Source organism: Homalodisca vitripennis, chromosome 5, assembly GCF_021130785.1.
Source record: "Homalodisca vitripennis isolate AUS2020 chromosome 5, UT_GWSS_2.1, whole genome shotgun sequence".
Taxonomy (NCBI): Eukaryota; Metazoa; Arthropoda; class Insecta; order Hemiptera; family Cicadellidae; genus Homalodisca; species Homalodisca vitripennis.
Window position 1 is genome coordinate 72,771,016 of NC_060211.1, and position 18,212 is coordinate 72,789,227.

At 31.4% G+C, this 18,212-nt stretch overlaps 1 protein-coding gene across 1 annotated transcript in view; it reads right to left on the reverse strand.

Annotated features, from left to right (window-relative positions):
- Positions 1 to 396: 396 nt before the first annotated feature.
- LOC124363513 (solute carrier organic anion transporter family member 74D) overlaps positions 397 to 18,212 on the reverse strand; it is a 50,074-nt gene continuing 32,258 nt past the window's right edge. Inside the window, exons 3-13 of the mRNA XM_046818761.1 lie at positions 16,900 to 17,124; positions 12,703 to 12,903; positions 12,444 to 12,584; positions 11,590 to 11,760; positions 10,510 to 10,674; positions 8,178 to 8,373; positions 5,422 to 5,566; positions 3,935 to 4,140; positions 3,554 to 3,657; positions 2,603 to 2,704; positions 397 to 1,445 (exon numbers count right to left, since the gene is read on the reverse strand). Coding sequence (XP_046674717.1) covers positions 1,270 to 1,445; positions 2,603 to 2,704; positions 3,554 to 3,657; positions 3,935 to 4,140; positions 5,422 to 5,566; positions 8,178 to 8,373; positions 10,510 to 10,674; positions 11,590 to 11,760; positions 12,444 to 12,584; positions 12,703 to 12,903; positions 16,900 to 17,124 — 1,832 coding nt within the window. The 3' untranslated portion in view covers positions 397 to 1,269. The remainder of the gene's footprint in view (positions 1,446 to 2,602; positions 2,705 to 3,553; positions 3,658 to 3,934; positions 4,141 to 5,421; positions 5,567 to 8,177; positions 8,374 to 10,509; positions 10,675 to 11,589; positions 11,761 to 12,443; positions 12,585 to 12,702; positions 12,904 to 16,899; positions 17,125 to 18,212) is intronic.

The window sequence follows — 18,212 nt, forward strand, 5'->3', positions numbered from 1 at the left end:
CTAACATTAAATGCTTACCGCAATCTTCTTAGACTTGCAAAGCCAGTGCTGTAAATAACATGCTTAATAAGTTTTCCGCTTCATTTTGCGTCAAACATTACGTTCATAATAAAATTCTTTAAATATTTTGGCTTCACCATGGAGAGACATTTACAGAACAGATGTTAAACAGAAACTAACAGAAAAAGGCTCTCTATATTGAAGCTTAAATATTTTAAGAATTTAATAATTTAGTATAAGTATATTGATCTGGTTTTTCCTGTTGAATTTATAGATTAAAGTATAATCATTTAAAATATATTTATTAACCTTTGAAAAAGTTATTTATTTACAATTATTTACACACTGTTAAATTTGGATGATTAGTGTGGTCAGGGAAATAAATTTATACGTTAATATAAAATCAAATTTTAATACTAATAAAATGATTTCATAACAAAATTTTTCTCTAAAACATTTATTAATCAAGAATTAAATCAAAATCAACAATCAAGCTCATAGTGATAAAATTTTACTAACTTATAACCTTAAACTATTTTATAATGAGTAAAAATAAAATTTGTTAATAATAAAAATGTATAACAATAGCTACGAAGTATCTCTAACTAAACTATGAACATTATTTACATATATGTACACATCATCACTTACAATTTAAGTACTAATATCATTGGTCTGCACTAAAAATCACATACAAATCTGTCAAAAACTTAGGGCTTACATATTACAGAGTTGCTGGGAACTTATTTTTATGTAGTAAAGAATATCTACAGTTGTCTAAAATGGGTGTTATAATCTGTTCATTAGTCTAATAGGGTAGTGGCTATTGGCTTTGTTGAGTCTACTATCCAGCTGACAACAATTAAATTTAAAATACAAATATATTTGTGTGTAGGATTTTAGTACTAAAGTAAGTTAATTTCAATATTATAGAGTGGTTTAGATTATAGTTGGATATTAGTTTTATATTAAAGAGGATAATGAAAGCAATGGTTTTCAAGATTATCTCAGTCAATCATCCACTATTAAAAAAAAAGTTATTTTAAAAACTCACATAAAATTTTGAATACTGAATTTTGTTACAAACATAATGAGGAATAATTGTATTTTTTAAATGTGTTAACAACCAGTAGTAAACGGTTTTGTTAAGAGAAACTAACATTTGTTATAAAAGGTTCTTCAACGCTCAAACTTAAATCCAGGTACAGAAGATTCATGTTTACAACCATGACTATCTAGGCATATCACATATCTCTAACAAGTAATATATCACGTCTCAGACTTCTCTGTTTTCTCTGGCATCGGCCTCATGTCGCTCTTTCCATTGGTCGAAGGGTTCACTGAGTTTTTGTTAGAGTCTTCATCATCGTCGTCCTCGTACAGGGTCAGATCCTTCCCCAAGTAGCAGACAAGTGCGTCAAACAGTACTCCTATCAATGTCAAACCTGAAAAATACATTGTACTATATATAAGGAGAATTACTGAAACAGTGACATGTTTGTAATGAAAAACTAAAATATTTCTAAAAGTTTGATATGACAGAATGAAATTCACATACAAAGGAACACGAATGTAATTAACTAGTAAATTATTTAACCAGTTAGTTATGTTCATTGGCCTTAATTGAGTGAAAAAGACTCGTCTTAGATGTGGTTAGAAAATAACCAGGCTGATTTCGATGCAGACAATCAATGAACTGAATACAGAAGAAATTTGTTTTGTCAGGTCCTACTACCTCCCACTCCTCCACTTTGTACTCCAATCTATAGGAGCTTCGTTTGCCCAGCTCACTTAATTTATTATTAATGCTGATTGAAAAATAAAAATGGTTTGTATTGTGATGTGTGTGTCAAAAATTCTAAACCTTCAAAATAATATCTGAGTGAGAAATTTATGGAAAAACAACAGCTGTCTTTATAATGTAGTACAGTGATATATGTTTATAATTTTAATACAGACGTTTGAAAGGTTTAGTACCACCATTCTATCACGGGTAATTGAGTCCACATGCCACATCTTAATTGATTTGTTTCAGTAACAAATTTTCATCCTTACTCTGGTATATTTTGTGTATTTCCTGAATTTATTGTTTGATTTAAACTTAATTTGTATTTCCAGAAAGCTAGTGTTTGTAGGAAATTGAAAATTATGTTCATTATCATGAGTAACATATTATTTACATCATACAACTGTTATTAAAATTTTAATTGGGTACAGAATAAGTAACTGGTTTCTTAGTAACATTTTAAAGATGGTTGTGTAGACATTGATGATGATTTCCCTTCCAGTTATTTCCAGTAATACTTTATATAATTAATTTTTCAAGTTAAAATTTTTAAATGTCTATTAGAGGACTTGAATTCGTATGAAATAACGAAAACCTTTTCAAAGATAGTTTGAGTTAATCATGTGACATTGGGAACAGATTGAGCGCGCCGACAATTCTGAAAAAGTATTAGCCTGTGTTTTAACGTCAGTGAGCACAGGTAAGGCTCCTTGCATGTAGGAACAGCAGTATACACAGACCATTATTGCCATCTTTTATGGTAGTTTTTCTATGTTGGTAACAATGATATACTCTTATATACAAACAGAAACTTACATGCTGCTGTGACATTGAGTATTAATCTCAGGTTGTCCTTGTTGTAAAGCCAGCAATTTCCCCTTCTACCACAAGTCTCGTCCCACACCAAGCACGTTGAGTCTGTAACAAATAACATCTAGGTTAACCCTAAACCAGCATTTTCACCATCGTTACAAAATAAAACCTTAAACCATTATAATATAACGTAATACGTTTTTTAGGGTTGGATAATGTTGGCAAACAGTGTGTTGGGACACAGAAACCTATTTTAGCCTTAGTAGACCTTTATAGAGAGTTAGACTTAAAAATTACATTTCATGCAGTAAGTTCTTTTAAATCCAACTCCTACAATCTAGTTTAATACCCAATTGGCTCAAAGACAGATCCAGTCCTGATTTTTGAAGAAGGGCACCTGAGTTTCGTTCACCATTATCATTACTGTACCGGACAATTCTGCATTTAAATAAAACAAAACAATCAAATGTCTAGAAACAAATTTCTTTTCAGACTCAAAGTTTAGATGCAAAGTTTAGATTGAAAAATTGTGTAAATTTTATTTTTTATGATTACATACAAGAGTGATTAACTTTTTCTGTTCTAAAACATCTTTTTCAAAATCACAGAGGGGACCATGTCCCCTTATAAAACATTTATTATATTCTTCATTTTATTGCCAACAAAACAAAATTATGAAAATCTTTCTGGTGGTTGCTGAACAATTTGTTTCCGAAAAGCTTGCAAATATACAAAAATAAGGCTGGCAATTAACAGGCTAACATAGAAAAATAGCTATGGCACTTAAAGGCTTAAATATGATTGATCTTTGTGTGTCTACCATTACATAAAATATAGAAAATACATTTGTGTTTGATTTGCACACAAGTTTTTTATATTACATAAAATCTCAATAATAATAATAATAATAGAAACATTAATGGCACAGAGCGTATAAAAGTATTGATTAATCACCTATCATTGCACCAAACAGTATTGGTCCAGGTATAAATGCAAATAGGCTGACCATTAGTAGCCCCAGGCCCTGAGCGAAAGACTTGTCCACTCTGTCCACAGCCCTGGAACATAGGTAAAATGTTAAGTACATACTTTATGTTGTACATGGGAGACAGTTTATTAATAATTTCTTATAGCTACCACAGCTAATGTATTAAAATCCAGTATCTTTAGATATAGTACTTGTAGTTAACACTTTGACAGGTTAGGTGAGAACTGATAGCAAACTTTTTTAGATTACTAACTTCCCATAATTAGTAGTGACAAAAGAGAAATCTCCTTCATCTCATCTCCATCTTTAGTTTCCACACTTGCCTCAGTAAGAGATCATTTAATCACCTATAGTTGACAAGGACATTGCCGATCTTGCCAGAGCACCCGAGTGTGTGCATTATCATGGTGATCGCCATGAAGACGATAAAGTTGTAGAAGCAGTTGGTGCGACAAGCTCCTGTCCTTAGGACCAGTTCATCCTTCTTAAGCCCCGACTTGGTGAATGCGATTGCAGCAATATCTTCTGGTATACAAGAACAGTTTGTGTATGTCTGCAAACAAGAAGAAACAGAGTATACTGATTAGTATACATTCCATGTTCGTAAGCATTTAATCAAAATCATTATAGGTGTAAAAATTTTGTTTAACCCTTTGAGGTCTCAATAAAAATTGCTTCGACAGTCCTCAGGTCGTATTTAATTTCTGTTAGTTAATATCCGGTCGACCTATTGTCGACATGCGAGCGTTCAGCGAAACTGCCGCGGTCGACCTATAGTCGACGACCGATCGCAAAGGGTTAAATAAAAGGACATAAATTATTGAAAACAGTACATCTACAAGCAGGTTATTGCATTGCATTTCAGTTTGAAAAATTTGACTAAAAAACTTTAAATGTTGTATGAGTAAAAAAGATGTAAATAAAGATAAGATTAATTCTATCACCTAAAAAGCATTTGCCTATGCTCACCTAATTAAAAAAACATAAATAATGTAAAATAATTAAATGTAAGCGATAAAAACATGCATTACTGCATTTAAGAAGCGATAAGCTAACTAAGCTTCTCTCTTTACTAAACTTTTATTCCGTAATCATTAATCCCTTAAACAGGGTAAATATTTTCTGTAATATTCACAACAACAATCAATAGGCATGAATTTTAAGTGTTGTTGAGTATTGGGGGGCTAGGTATCTAGGACCACATGGAGGATTAAGAAAATGTGTGGCTGTAATATGAAGCATGCTCATATCGGGCATTTAAAAATGGTTGAATTTATTTTAAAATACAATGATATGTTTAGCTACTTATTTGTGATTGGTTAATTTTAATACAACCACTGTGGGATTTACACAAGAAAATTGGGAAAATCATTAATGAGCAAATGAACACTACTAAAAGAGTGGATTCCCTGTTTTCTCATCACAAGGACTTACTAAATGTGCATTAAAAAAAGTGTTTATTAATTCACAAGAATTTGTTTATTAAATGTTCAAATAAACAGACTACAAGTACTAGCTGGTCTTTGAATTGTTCCAACATTGATTATAAAGATTTAAAAATATGAAACAATGATTTATTTAGTCACCAGCATTATTTTGAACTTTTAAGCTATAAACTTTACTTGGAAAAAACTCTGTACTGATCATCAGCAATGAAAATCTAGTGTGTAATTTAGGAAATGAGTCACCATAACTTTTAAGGAACATAAAACTAAAATATACACATTCATATTTACTATAGATATTGCAATCATCTGAAGAATGTAACTCCTCTACAGTAGTCATACTCCATATTTAGACATGATGCTGAACCAGTATGAAACATGAAACTTACTATGGGTGTGTTGGTATAATCACCCTGTTGACATCCTGCATGACAAGCTGTGTAAAACGTGAGTTCTGCTGATTCCAGGCACACAGGGTTAAAGTTGAGGCTGCCACAACCGCAGTCTCTATTACACTCGTCTATGACGTTCAACCTGTTGATTAGAAAATGTATCCATAGTGACAACATTTTTGGAAACTATAAAATTACTTGTAGCATCATCTGATCTTCGCTTGTTAACCATGAAGTAAATATGCAGAGGTATAAAATTATTTATAATATTTAAAGTCCGCTATAGTTTACATAATTCCTTGCTTTGCCAGTTTTATAATTTTAAAAACTCTGGCAGTGAACCATGATACCTTGTGTGGTTTGTCATCCACTTTTCTTTAGATCTGCATGGTATCTAAAAAAAGTAGATACCTAGCTTGGAAAAAAACATTTCACAGCTTACAACAATACATTTTCAGTGTTAGCAAACCTACACTTCTGTCAGTCCACTTTCACATTTCAGAGACTTTCTTGCAATTGTTTATGTAAGATTCCTTAGCTTGGATTTATAACATGTTGCCTGGTATGAACTCATAAGATGGTACAATCGTATTTGTAAAATATTTTAGTCAGAGAGTTCTTGATGTTACGTTTTTTAAACAGGCAACATAAGTTTACATTTGTTTTACCATTTGACTGTTTTATTGCCTTTGTAATATTATCGGAGATTTAAAATATTTAAGGGCATTCAGAATTGCATTTAAACATAATGTTAACTCTAGGGCATATTACACAAGTTATATATAAGCTAGGCCATGTGGCTTTTTGTTTTTAAACTATACTTAATTAACTATAACTGTTTATAATTTTCAAGTTCAATACGCATCGTTTTATAAATATCCAAAAATCTAGTAAATGTAATGTTTTTAGAAAGAACTTATTTTAAAAAGTAGTTCTTTTGACTTTTTTATCTCGTGTTTACTTTTTATTATTTAAAACATCAGATAATTTCTGTTTTAGAATCTAAATATTGGTGCAATGTACATGTAAAAGTTTTCGTCAGCTTATCTCAAACGTTTTTCAATATGTGTCTCATAAAGAATTTAAAAAGTAGATTTTCGGAGATCAAGCAAAATGTAATTTAATACCAAAAATGTTTATGTACTCCTATACAAAAACACTTGAAACTTCTCTTGTCTTATTTTTTGTGGAGTTGTCTGGGTTTTCTTCAGCTTCATACACAACCTTATCTTAAAAAAATGTTTTCTTAAGCTGTACCTTTTTTCATCAGTTACACAGTCTTCCTGCCTCTTACATCCTTTTCAAACAAGGATCTCCATAGCTTTAAGGATGTTTTTGTAGCTTTAAATCCCATGTATTCTATTATTTGTATTTTTGTTATACAACCATTATTAATAGAACGGACTGCTTCTGATATACCAAACTTTAGTGTTGGCAAGAATGAAATTTTTTTCCAAAAATCATAACCAGATCAAACTATTTAAGGATTTATTAGTATTCAGGGGTATTCCTTTCAAAATTTGTTTAGGCGTTAAGGATTGAATAGCTGATTAAAAATGGGTTTCACAAGCAACATGATAAATAGCCTCTGGTAAATGAAAGTGATGGTTGTGTTGTAGTCATGATATATTTTTTTAGAAACAAAGGCTTTATTGTATTTACTACACAATTGTGCTCTAAAATGTACATAACATGTAATACGTTTAATGAATTTTTATCATAAAAACATTTGTATTCTTAGTGTTAAATATAACTGTAAAGAGGAAATTGCTGAGAACAATAATCTAACACTCACAATCACAGTTTTTTCCTAGTTTGGAGTGTCCAAAAAACATGATTTAATTTTGTAGCAATTAAACTTGATTATTGAAGCAGGTTTGATTATTTTATGTGTATATAGTATTATTAACTAAAGAATAGTGTTTATATTTAGACTTTTTCAAGCACTTTGGCAAAGGGAATGCAAAATAAATTTAACAAATAGTAAAAAAACTAACAAAAAAGTTAGAAAAAATGACATAATTGTTACGTAATGCTGTTTTCCTACAAATGCTTAATGGGATAAATAAAATAAAATATGATAATCTGACCATTATTTTCTGCAGTAAACATAGTGATTGAGTATATATTGCTTATTCCAAGATTACATATAAACTAGCTATGTTCACCTATATCACTCCTGGGTAGATATTTATTACGTACAATACTGATGCTAATAACATAATCATTTCATCGTGTACAATCACAGCACGGAATTTAGATGTTTCAGAGATTGAGTAAATAAGTTTGGTCTCATGCTTAGCTTGCTTAGGGGAGTCTCCACTATTGTTTCTTCAGGAAGCTAGATTAATTTTTCTTGGAGGTTTGCTGAGTTAGGGGTCTTGCCCAACTGATATGAAAAGAAGTCAATATTTTTTAATTCTCCTATCATTCATTTCATACTATATTATTAATTTTTCCCTTTATCTATTCTTGTTGCTACTAATTTACAAAATATTTCCAAGCTGTAATTTGAAAGATTGGTTTTTGCTACTCTCTGATTAGTTCAACTGGAACATTATGAATCAGTCGTAGAAGAACAATTTTGGTTTATATAAATTGCTGGTTTATATAAACTGGACACAATAGGTATCCAAATATTTTTGTGTACAACTCTGTTCTAGAGAGATCTCTGTGAAGAATTAAAATGCCTGATTTCATCCACTATCCCTAAGATTTTTATAATTTTTTGGGAAGAATGTACCCATACCTACCCCTGATCTCCCCTTCTAAAGCCGACCATGTTGCTGTCCTCACAGCTCAAGAAGATGAAGGAGATCTCTCCGATTATGAATGAGATGCCCACTATCACATTCCAGCTGAGGAGATACAATGGTCTAGGCTTGAACTTGGATATCACAGCTCCAGAGATCAGGAAACCAGAAGTCATTGATAGAATGGCAGTTGGACCTGAAACAAATTTGAGTGAAACAGTCAATTTTGTAATTAGTGTAATTGGTTTAAACTATGCACATAGTAAAAACACCATTAATATGATTTTAATAACACAACAAAATATAATGTGTATAATTTTATCAACCAAACTAAATTTAATAATCCTTTTACAAATTTTAAATGTAAAGACATGCAATAGGTAAAAATGTTCAAATGATTTAAAGTCATGTTTAAATGATACATGTTTCAAATTTGAAGGAAAGAGTGTTTTGTCAAGATAATGTCCTTTTTCTGCTGAGGGGGCCGTGAACCTCGGTTTAAAAAAAAGTTAATAAAATTAAGAAAAGTTCGGTGCATTACTCCCAATTTCTTTGGGAAGGCAGTTGTGCGATTGAAAATAAGACAGACTGCTGTGATGCCCTCTTACTTCTCAGGAGCAAAATATTGAAAAATCATGGACATGAATGATTTTTACTGTTTTCTTAACTGAGCTCTAGCTAACATTTTATATCCAGAAATACCACTTTATTCAGTTATCACCAAACAGGTGCTTACCACTACAGTTGAACTAACTGTCCTATAGGAGTATAATATTTCCAGCCAATACTCAAGTAAATGAATGAAGTAGATGCTTAGAATGAGGAAGTGAGGCTTTTTTGTATAATTGTTTGTAATTGAAGAAGGTGCAAGAGGATTGCCATGGAAGTGTGAGCACAATTATCTGAAATACGAGAATTGTTTTTTGTCTGGTATTTAGGAATGTTTTTTTTTAATGACATTCTTTCATTGGAAGAGTAATCAAAGCTGCACCTGAAGCTTTCTTTGTTATCTGGTTGAGTAGAGCATGCCAATGGGAAGAGTGTGAGGTGAGCAGTATGACTCATAAAACTGGCTCAGTTCTTAAATCCCAGGTTCCGTCTCGGACATCCTTAACTATTAACTACATATAAGAATTCTCTTAAAGGAGAGGCCTATTAACTTTATTCTGCCCTTCCTCATGGGCCTGTAACATGTGGGTGGATTTTATCAAACATAATGAGAGCTAGTAGTGTACAAGGTCAATGGTATTGATAAAAGGTGCAATGATCAAAGACAGGATTTGAACCTGTACTATCTCTGTCCCAGATCCAAAGTCCAACACCTTGACCTTGAGGCTACTGGCTCTACACTGATTTGTGATATCTATTTAGATTCTGTAATAATGTATCTGTTACTGCAGGGAATGTGTTAAATTCATTATTGTATTCCAAAAGGAAATGCAAAATAACAGGAAGACAGTCTTGTATTTATAATAGGAATCCTCCATAAAATTCATGGGCAGTTAGTTGTTTTGACATCATGATGCTCAGCACATAGCTTTGTCTGACACTGCTTTACAGTATTTGAGGTGATTATTATATTTGGGGGATGACATATGCATTAGAAATCATACATACTAATAGTACAGTGAGGGGATGAGGTACTTATGACATCAAGTATCAGGATACCATAACCATCTGAAATTGTTATTTATCAGGACACCATTACTATTCATTTAGGCTGGCTCTGACAAAAATACAGATGTAAAAATACATCTGTAGTGCCAACAACACTATTTTAATCATGCAGATTATTTTACGTGGAATCAAATTTATTGTCCCCGATTAGTTCTTAATCTAACTTTCAGTTTCACATTGTTCCTGTTTAGTGGAATGACAACTAGTTTTCTGTGATCTAGCCATGTGAACTTCAATAGAGGGATCAAAATGATTATCAAAGCTGCGGAGGCTGTACATGCAGATTCAGTTAGTCTGGCCACCTATCTTCAATGTGAGAGTTGAGTAAATAAAAATGGAAATTTTGACTATTCTAGTTTTAATCTAATTTTTGTGTGTTTGTGACAATGTAGATAAATTTTTGTAATAAAATTGTCACGTTTTTAACAAAAAGTCGATGTTTCCAATGTAAAGATAATGTGTTTAAAAAATTGTTGAAGATATCTACATTTAAAAACTCCTTCTACAATAACGGTTGTTGAAAAAGTGCTGCAGTTTACAAATGTTGAATGACTATTTGGTTGTAAGTGATTTTAAAATATATACAGATTCTATATAGAAGGAAAATCAACTTGGAAACATAGTTTAAGATGTGAAAATGCTTTTAGTACCATACCAATGATGACGCTGGCGCCTGCTGCTGTCTGATGGAATTGTATCTCCAGGTATTTCGTGATGTAAGTAATGTAAGCTGAGCCCCCGAGGATGTAGAAGACACCAGAAAGGATGTTGGCCATCAGCAGCTTATTCTTCAGTAGTCGAGACAACGCTGAGGGGAACTCTGAAGAAAACATGATCAAGTCATTTATTATCTGACAAAAATTACATCACCTCGACCAGCTAAGGCAATATTGTGGTAATTTTCATCTTAGATATATTTAGAAACATTGGCCAAAGAGTTTGATTAACATTATTTCCAACAACATAGGCCACTAACAATGATCCATAGCATCTTTACAAGTGGCCAGCCAGTGTGGGCCGTTGGTGACCCATGGGTAGTAATTTGTTGAATTCCTAATGGCCCATGAACACTTCATATTTCTATATTGTTTTATTTGTTTTGTTAAAAGGATCTTGTACAATAACTTACTTGGAAAAAGATGTAAATAATACTAACAGTGATGTAACAAAGATTTTCGTTACATAACTAAACATAAGGAGGAATTGTTTATACCTGAACATACCTAAATTAGAAGCATAGTTTAGGTTAGAAATATGTGCCACTAGAGGCCCACGACAGCCAAAACTAATGATGTTTGACCATCCTAGTAAGGAGAGGCCAAAACTCTAGAAACATCCTTTTCTCAACATAATTATACCAAAACATGCAACAATTATTAAACCATATGCTTATGTAACTCATAATAAGTTCTTTAACATTTTACATGTTAATATATCCGAAATATTTAAAATTCTGAAAATCAGTTGCACAAGTTTTAAGAGGATTGTAAATTGAAAGTAGACTAAGTGCCTGAGCTTGTACTATAACATCATGGATTTCCTACTTTCCAAGTCATGCAATTCCACCGCTATCATCTCTAGCATGTTTTACATCATGTTCCTGGTTCTGTTTTACCAGTATTACTCCGCTATTGTTATTTATAAAATCATATGGATAAATAAACTTGTATATTTATTTTATATTACCTTTCATTGTTGGAAGATTTTCTTCTACTTCCACCAGTTTTTCTCTAGATATTCCATTTGTGAACTCCAAAGGCTTTTCTGTCTGTTTTACAGTCTCTAAGGGTTAAGATATCACCATTCTTCGCTGCGCTGATCTTGTTCTTGTTAGAAGGCAGCTTCTTGGGAAACATGGCCATCAGCAACGCAAACAGTAACATTGCTGTGCCTAGTATAAGCCAACCTGTAACAACCAATTTTTTGAACTTTCATGTAGAAACTACCAGTTTACTGAAAGAGATCCACCAAATTATAAAAACCAATCAACCTTAACCCTTTGATGGCAAATATTATGATAATAACCCGTGCTACCAGTGTCAGACTATTCAGTGGACATGTGCTCGAAGAGCCAGACAATTATATTACTTTCAGTTCTAACAGAATTATAACTTAATTATTTATGTTCATATAAAGATAACAATTGGGCACTTTATTCTCAACAAATGTTAAGTATTTAAATACAAAAAATGTATCATTGCATGTTTTCAATCAAGTATTAATAAGTATTATGTATTCTATACTTGTAAAGTTTCTTTTAATTAAATCGTAATACTGTTTTGAACCCAATTAAAAAATTTCATATTAATATTGTAAGAATTAAATTATATGATTTATTAAATACGTGCAATTTACTACAAAATCAGCGTAAGTTACAACACTATACCAGATAACAGAAAACAGGTAATAATGGAATATTATTTTACAAGATAGTGTTAATTCTGAACACAATGGTCTCAAATATAACAATTGGTAATATGCATATGAATGCTTTTAATTAATTGTTTTACATTCATGCTGGGATTTTAAGTGTACTTACTAATGTCCAACATTGAATGTTGGTAGTGAGAGTGTTAAAGATATACTGACCTAGCCACCAAGCTCCTAACCATCTAGGGTCTTTGTTTGTGATCATGGGTGTGAGGGTGGGAGCGATGTAGAGTCGCAGACACCCGTAGCCGACAATGAAGCCTATGGCTGGTCCAATTGTTCTCAAAGACAGTGTCAAACCTGAAGAAATAAGTTTGTATAAAATTAATATTTTCTACAGTTTGTTTATGAAAAATATGTTTTTGAAGTATCAGATCAAAGTTGTAAATAAGACTTGGTCTTGTAGCTATGAACTCACTGAGTAAAAGAGGAGTTTTTGACTTCTTGGTGTTGTCATCCATGTATGTCTGGCCCAGAGCATAGTAGAGAGTGGTGCCTATCCCCAAGACAAACTGTGAGAGGAACACAAGGAGTGCAGGGATGTGAGTGAACTCGCCGCCTCCTTGTTCACACTTGGAGCTGGTCTCTTCCCCACGGAGACACAGGGCAGTCTGCTCCTCTTGCAACAAAACAGGCAATACACTTTCTTAAGCCTTACCTTTTACAGAAACTTTGAGATACTGTTGTGCCACATTATGAAGCGAGGTAATGGGTATTTAAATATAATTGATAAATACCTTAGAAGTGGATTTATTAAGACAGAATGCAGTGAAAGTCATAAGTATATAAACTAATAATCTTACAATTCGATAAGTGTTTAAAAGGATATAATCTTATTAAAAAAAACAATAAACTAACAGTACAAAAAGAGAGAATGAGTCATATCATTTGTGGAAAGCATTTCTCGACAAAATAAACAATATTTATAATAAAGTATTAAAAAACTTCATTTTTTGATTATTATAATTTATTGCAAAACTTAGTTCTTAAAATGATGATTTATTTAACATTTTTAACATTGAATACTTGTTTCAACTTCAAAACCTTATGAGATATAAAAAATCAAATAAATACATTATCCTAAATAAACTAAGAATTGTAACTATTTTCTTTAATTTGCTCAATTATTACCAATAAGGGAATATATACAAAATATAAATATTCTTTTTCCAAGATTGAAATACCTATACTACCTATACTATACTAATTATTTAGTTTTTTAACCACTTAGGCCAATATTAAATGTTTAAAATACTTAAAATTATTCTCAAACCAAAATTATATACAGTACCAGAAAGTATATCTATAATATTAAAATAAAACTGAACTATAATATTTTTTTAACTTTGTTGATAACAGTTTTAAAGGTATTGTTCGACTATGCTCGATGTTTTATTTCTAAGTATGACTTTGCTCATCATTACTAAAGTAACAAGAGCTTTTCAATCCCCCTGGTAGACCAATAACAGATCAGATTTTAGTTTGTAATTTAGTGTGCTGATACGTAATTTATGATAATGTAAGCATAAACCTAATCAGGATTATTGTTCTTCAAACAATGAGGTAGCTATTTATGTGAATGTATTGTATTGTGCTCCACCACTGGCTTTGACTTGGTCCATTATTATGGTAAAATGGACCTTGAGGGTTGGCTATTCAGAGTTCATCATCAGAGCTTGCAAAACCTGAACAAGTTGCTGTGTGCCTGTGTCATTAAAATGTGATTATTGGTCAGCTGCTAGCTCTCAGCCAAACATTAGCAATCTTGCGATAACTGATGGTTCTATGTCACTTCTTGGAAATCCCTCCTTGATATATGTTGCTATGTTGTCAAGAATGTCTGATTACATAGCTGAGTATATCGTATTACTACAAGACCTTATTTCTGTTTTTAAGTTTCTTCAATTCTGATACAGTAAGATGTTCATGCAGTATTGAGGTCTGCAGCACGGTTTTTCTGCTGACAATATGTACATTCTGTATCATAAAATTAATAATTTTTGTGTTCAAAATTCCTTTGATCCGTAGTTTAGTAATATTATGTAGGTGAATATATATATTTTTTTATTATAAGGTGGAAAATATTTTTTTATAGTGCCAAATTCAGAGCATATACTGTATGTTGTGCACATTTATTTCCTGATAAATGTACTTAAATAAATGAAATTCATTGACCTCTAAAAGTATATACAAAGTCAACACTAGATTTATATAGAATAGTTTGAATTTGGAAAGTTGTTCCGAATACCAAGAGGACAAAATAAAAAGATTTTGATACAACACTTTATTTAGTGATAAAAAAACCTTAAATAGCTGATGTAATATTTTGGAATTAGTTTTACATTTTTGTATTACTTTAAATTTCATGTTGTAAAATATTATCATATGTATTTAATTACTTCAGAAAGTAACTCTAAAAACAGCTATTTTGTAAAAAATAACAATGTTATGAAATACAATAATAATGAGATTAAAAACACAACTTAAAAATATGTATATGTATGTAGGTTCTGTGAAGTTAATAATTTATTGCATGAGTGCAACATAATAATAACATAAACTAGTATTTAAATACAAATACCCTAAGAGCTTGGTATTTGGATTAAAGAAATTGTAAGATGATTAATAACACATAATACATATATAAAATAAAGAACACAATTTATTTTATTAAGAAAAATATGGTGTTTTAAGATGATTCTTCTTTACCAAGTAATCTTACAATTGATTGCTTTCTGAATAATAATTGGTTTTCAGAAAAAATACTTTTTAATAGTCACAAATAAATATAAATCTAAAACATACAAATTTGTTTCTCAAAAAAAATGCAAAGTGAGACTTTAATTTATTTTTTGATGTTTTAACTTTTTTTTAGTTATATACTTCAAAAAAGTAATTATTTGATAATTATATGTGTACAGTTTGGAAACATACTTTAATAACCCTAATTTCACTTTAGTAGAACTTTGATTGATGGTTTATTTCTAACTACATTGTATTATTTTAAACTTGATACCACCTGAAAAATATTTGTTATTTGCCTAAAAAATATTAGAGGAAATATACACTTGAACACTTTAATACACTTTATTAGAGAGAAATAAAACTGAATTTGCATTCTAAATCTTTCTTTTTATCTGCTTCCAAAAGTACCCAACTGGACAGTGCTTATTTCATATTTACCATCCACTGTTTGCAGACAATAAGAAGCTTTAATGATTACCAACTTTTAATGGGGCTAAGCGTGGTACTTCTTACAGTGGTAACTTTGCTGCATATCCTGCCTTCCGCGTGTAAGCTGCTTCTACTTGCCATCGTCCGTCTCACTCGCTCTCTTGTCATATTGAAAAACTCAACTCATGTTCAAACTTAATCCTTGACTCTTACAACTGGCTCTATTCTCTTACTCACAGATTTAACCAATCTCTACGATAAAAGCGCCTTATAATACATGCAAAAGTAAAGGATCACATTGTTTGATACACACAAAATGTTGAAAGTGTTTTGATTTTTCTAAACAGCTTGTATCTGAGATGAAATTTCTCATTTTACAAAATAAATTTTATTCACTCATACAATTCATTTGCCCTTGTAAATATCTACTTACAATGTATAATTCTTAGATTTGCAGTGATTACAACATGTTTAAAATAAGTATTTGATTTATATAAATTCTGTTCCAAAATCTTGTATGTATTGAAAATAAACTGTGAAACTTTAATATAACTTATTTATGATCAATAAACTTTTAGCTGTGTTTGAATTAAATAATTAAGTGAAATTATTTTTAAATGATTTCAAACTTAATAACTTATTGTACAAGTTCATTTGGTATCAAATATAATCACTGATGCCAATATTCATAATTTTTAGTTAAAAATAACACTCAATTTGCAGTTTTTCGTATTCAACTATGACTTTTTAGTTTACTGTGTTGAGTGAAATTTTGAGATTGGTTTGAGATAAGGGTGAATTGAGGTTATGCCAGTTGAATTGATGTTATGATGAATTGAGTCTAGAAGGATATATTGAGGTTTAGTTAGGCTTGTATGGTGTATTTAGACTAGGAAGGTGTATTGAGGTTAGGTTTTATTGAAGCTAGCAATAGGTATTGATCCTATTTTTTGTTGGAGCTAATAGGAGGTATTGAGGCTAGGTTGTATTTAAGCTAGTAGGAGGTATTGAGGCTGAGTTATATTACTGCTAGCAGGAGGAATTGAGGCTAGGTTATATTGAGGCTAGTAGGATTACTGAGACTACAGTTACCTGTCACCTGATGTCATTACCGGGTTCTGTCATCAATCCTGTTGACAATTTACCATTTGGACTTGATGGAATTTTATTGGACACTGATTGTAGTAAAATAGCTATGTAATAAAAATCCAAAGCACTTTAACTCTAGTGCTTTCCTGATTGTCATTGGTCTAATTACTGTGCATTTAATTAATGATAATGAGGAAGTAATATTATCCAGACAAAATAGGCACAACTGATGGCAGTTATTAGTAATTTATCTTGCTCTAAAATCCAATCATAGAGTAATTAATTTTTTCAAGAGAAATTTTGATATTTACTGTAGTAGTTTTATCTTTAATAAACTAACAGCTAGACATACTAGATATGACAGAAGAGTTGAAGGCGTGAGTGTACTCCTTGGTAAGAGCCAGGGCCGCTTCGCCTGGACCATACAGGAAGTGGGGCATTGCCAGGATGAAACAGGAGGCTGCTGAGAAGGCTACTCCCCAGGCAATCCACAGAGGGCGGTTACGTTGGCCTCCATAGTAGGATAACACGAGAGAGAGTAGCACTTGACTGATCTCGTTACCACTCATCATGAGACCTGTACAGAGCAAACGTGAGAGTTATAGTTCAGATTTTTAGAGAAGGCATAGAGAAGACATAATATTAATTCATGAAATTTAAGATTGATGAGAAGATTTTTTTTATCAGAAATTCATTGAAAAGATACATTGGCAAGCTTAGCTGCGATAGAAATAACAGGTTTTAGCAGAAGTATTGAGAACAAATTATATAAAAAATAAGGTAAATGTGTCTCTTATTAGGCAATCTATGCCTAATAAGACATAGTGTGGACAGTTCTGGAGGAAAACAAAAAGGAAAACATCAAAATAAAAAAAATATAAAAAAAACAGTTGTACTTCTTGCTTGTGGATAACAATAAAGCTGAATTTACACAGTATAGTCACTGTTTCATAGCATACTTTAGAGCTTATTTTGTGTTTGACAACCCAAAACCCAGGATCCTTATCCCAAAACCCAGGACCTTCATCTGCTCAGGATTATTAAACTTAAATCGTGTATGGAAGCTATTTTGATTGGTGGACCTTAAAACACCAAGATAGTCAAATATTTACTGTTTTTACTTATATTTTTTGATGTGTTATGTGTTTTATGTGTTATTATTTATCTCAACATGTATAGTATTGTCAAAGAAGTGTATTATTTGGGACTATTTTGATGAGAGTATTTCATATTTCAGAACCATACTTAAGTATAATGAATATTAGTACATAAAAAAACTATCACCATTTTTGAAACTTTAGAATAAAAAAATCTGGAAAAAACTATGTATGGTTCCCAAAGAGTCATTGAACCAAAAACTCTTGCTTTTGTTTCAGTATGATGGAAAAACTTTTGTTACTCCTTCAACTTGAACTGCTTTAACCTCATGGGAGGAAATAATTGCTGACTCTGCCACTATCAGACAGAGCTGACTCACACCCCAAGCACACTACTATTAGAATGTTATTATCAAATACAATTAATATTAATTCAAGCAATATATTTTTAAACTCATCCAATTTAAGCATCTGATAAATTAACAATAGTTACACAACACACATTGTTTACTCTTCAACTATCAACATGTGATTTGTCACATCTTGATAATTAATATAGATGGTACTG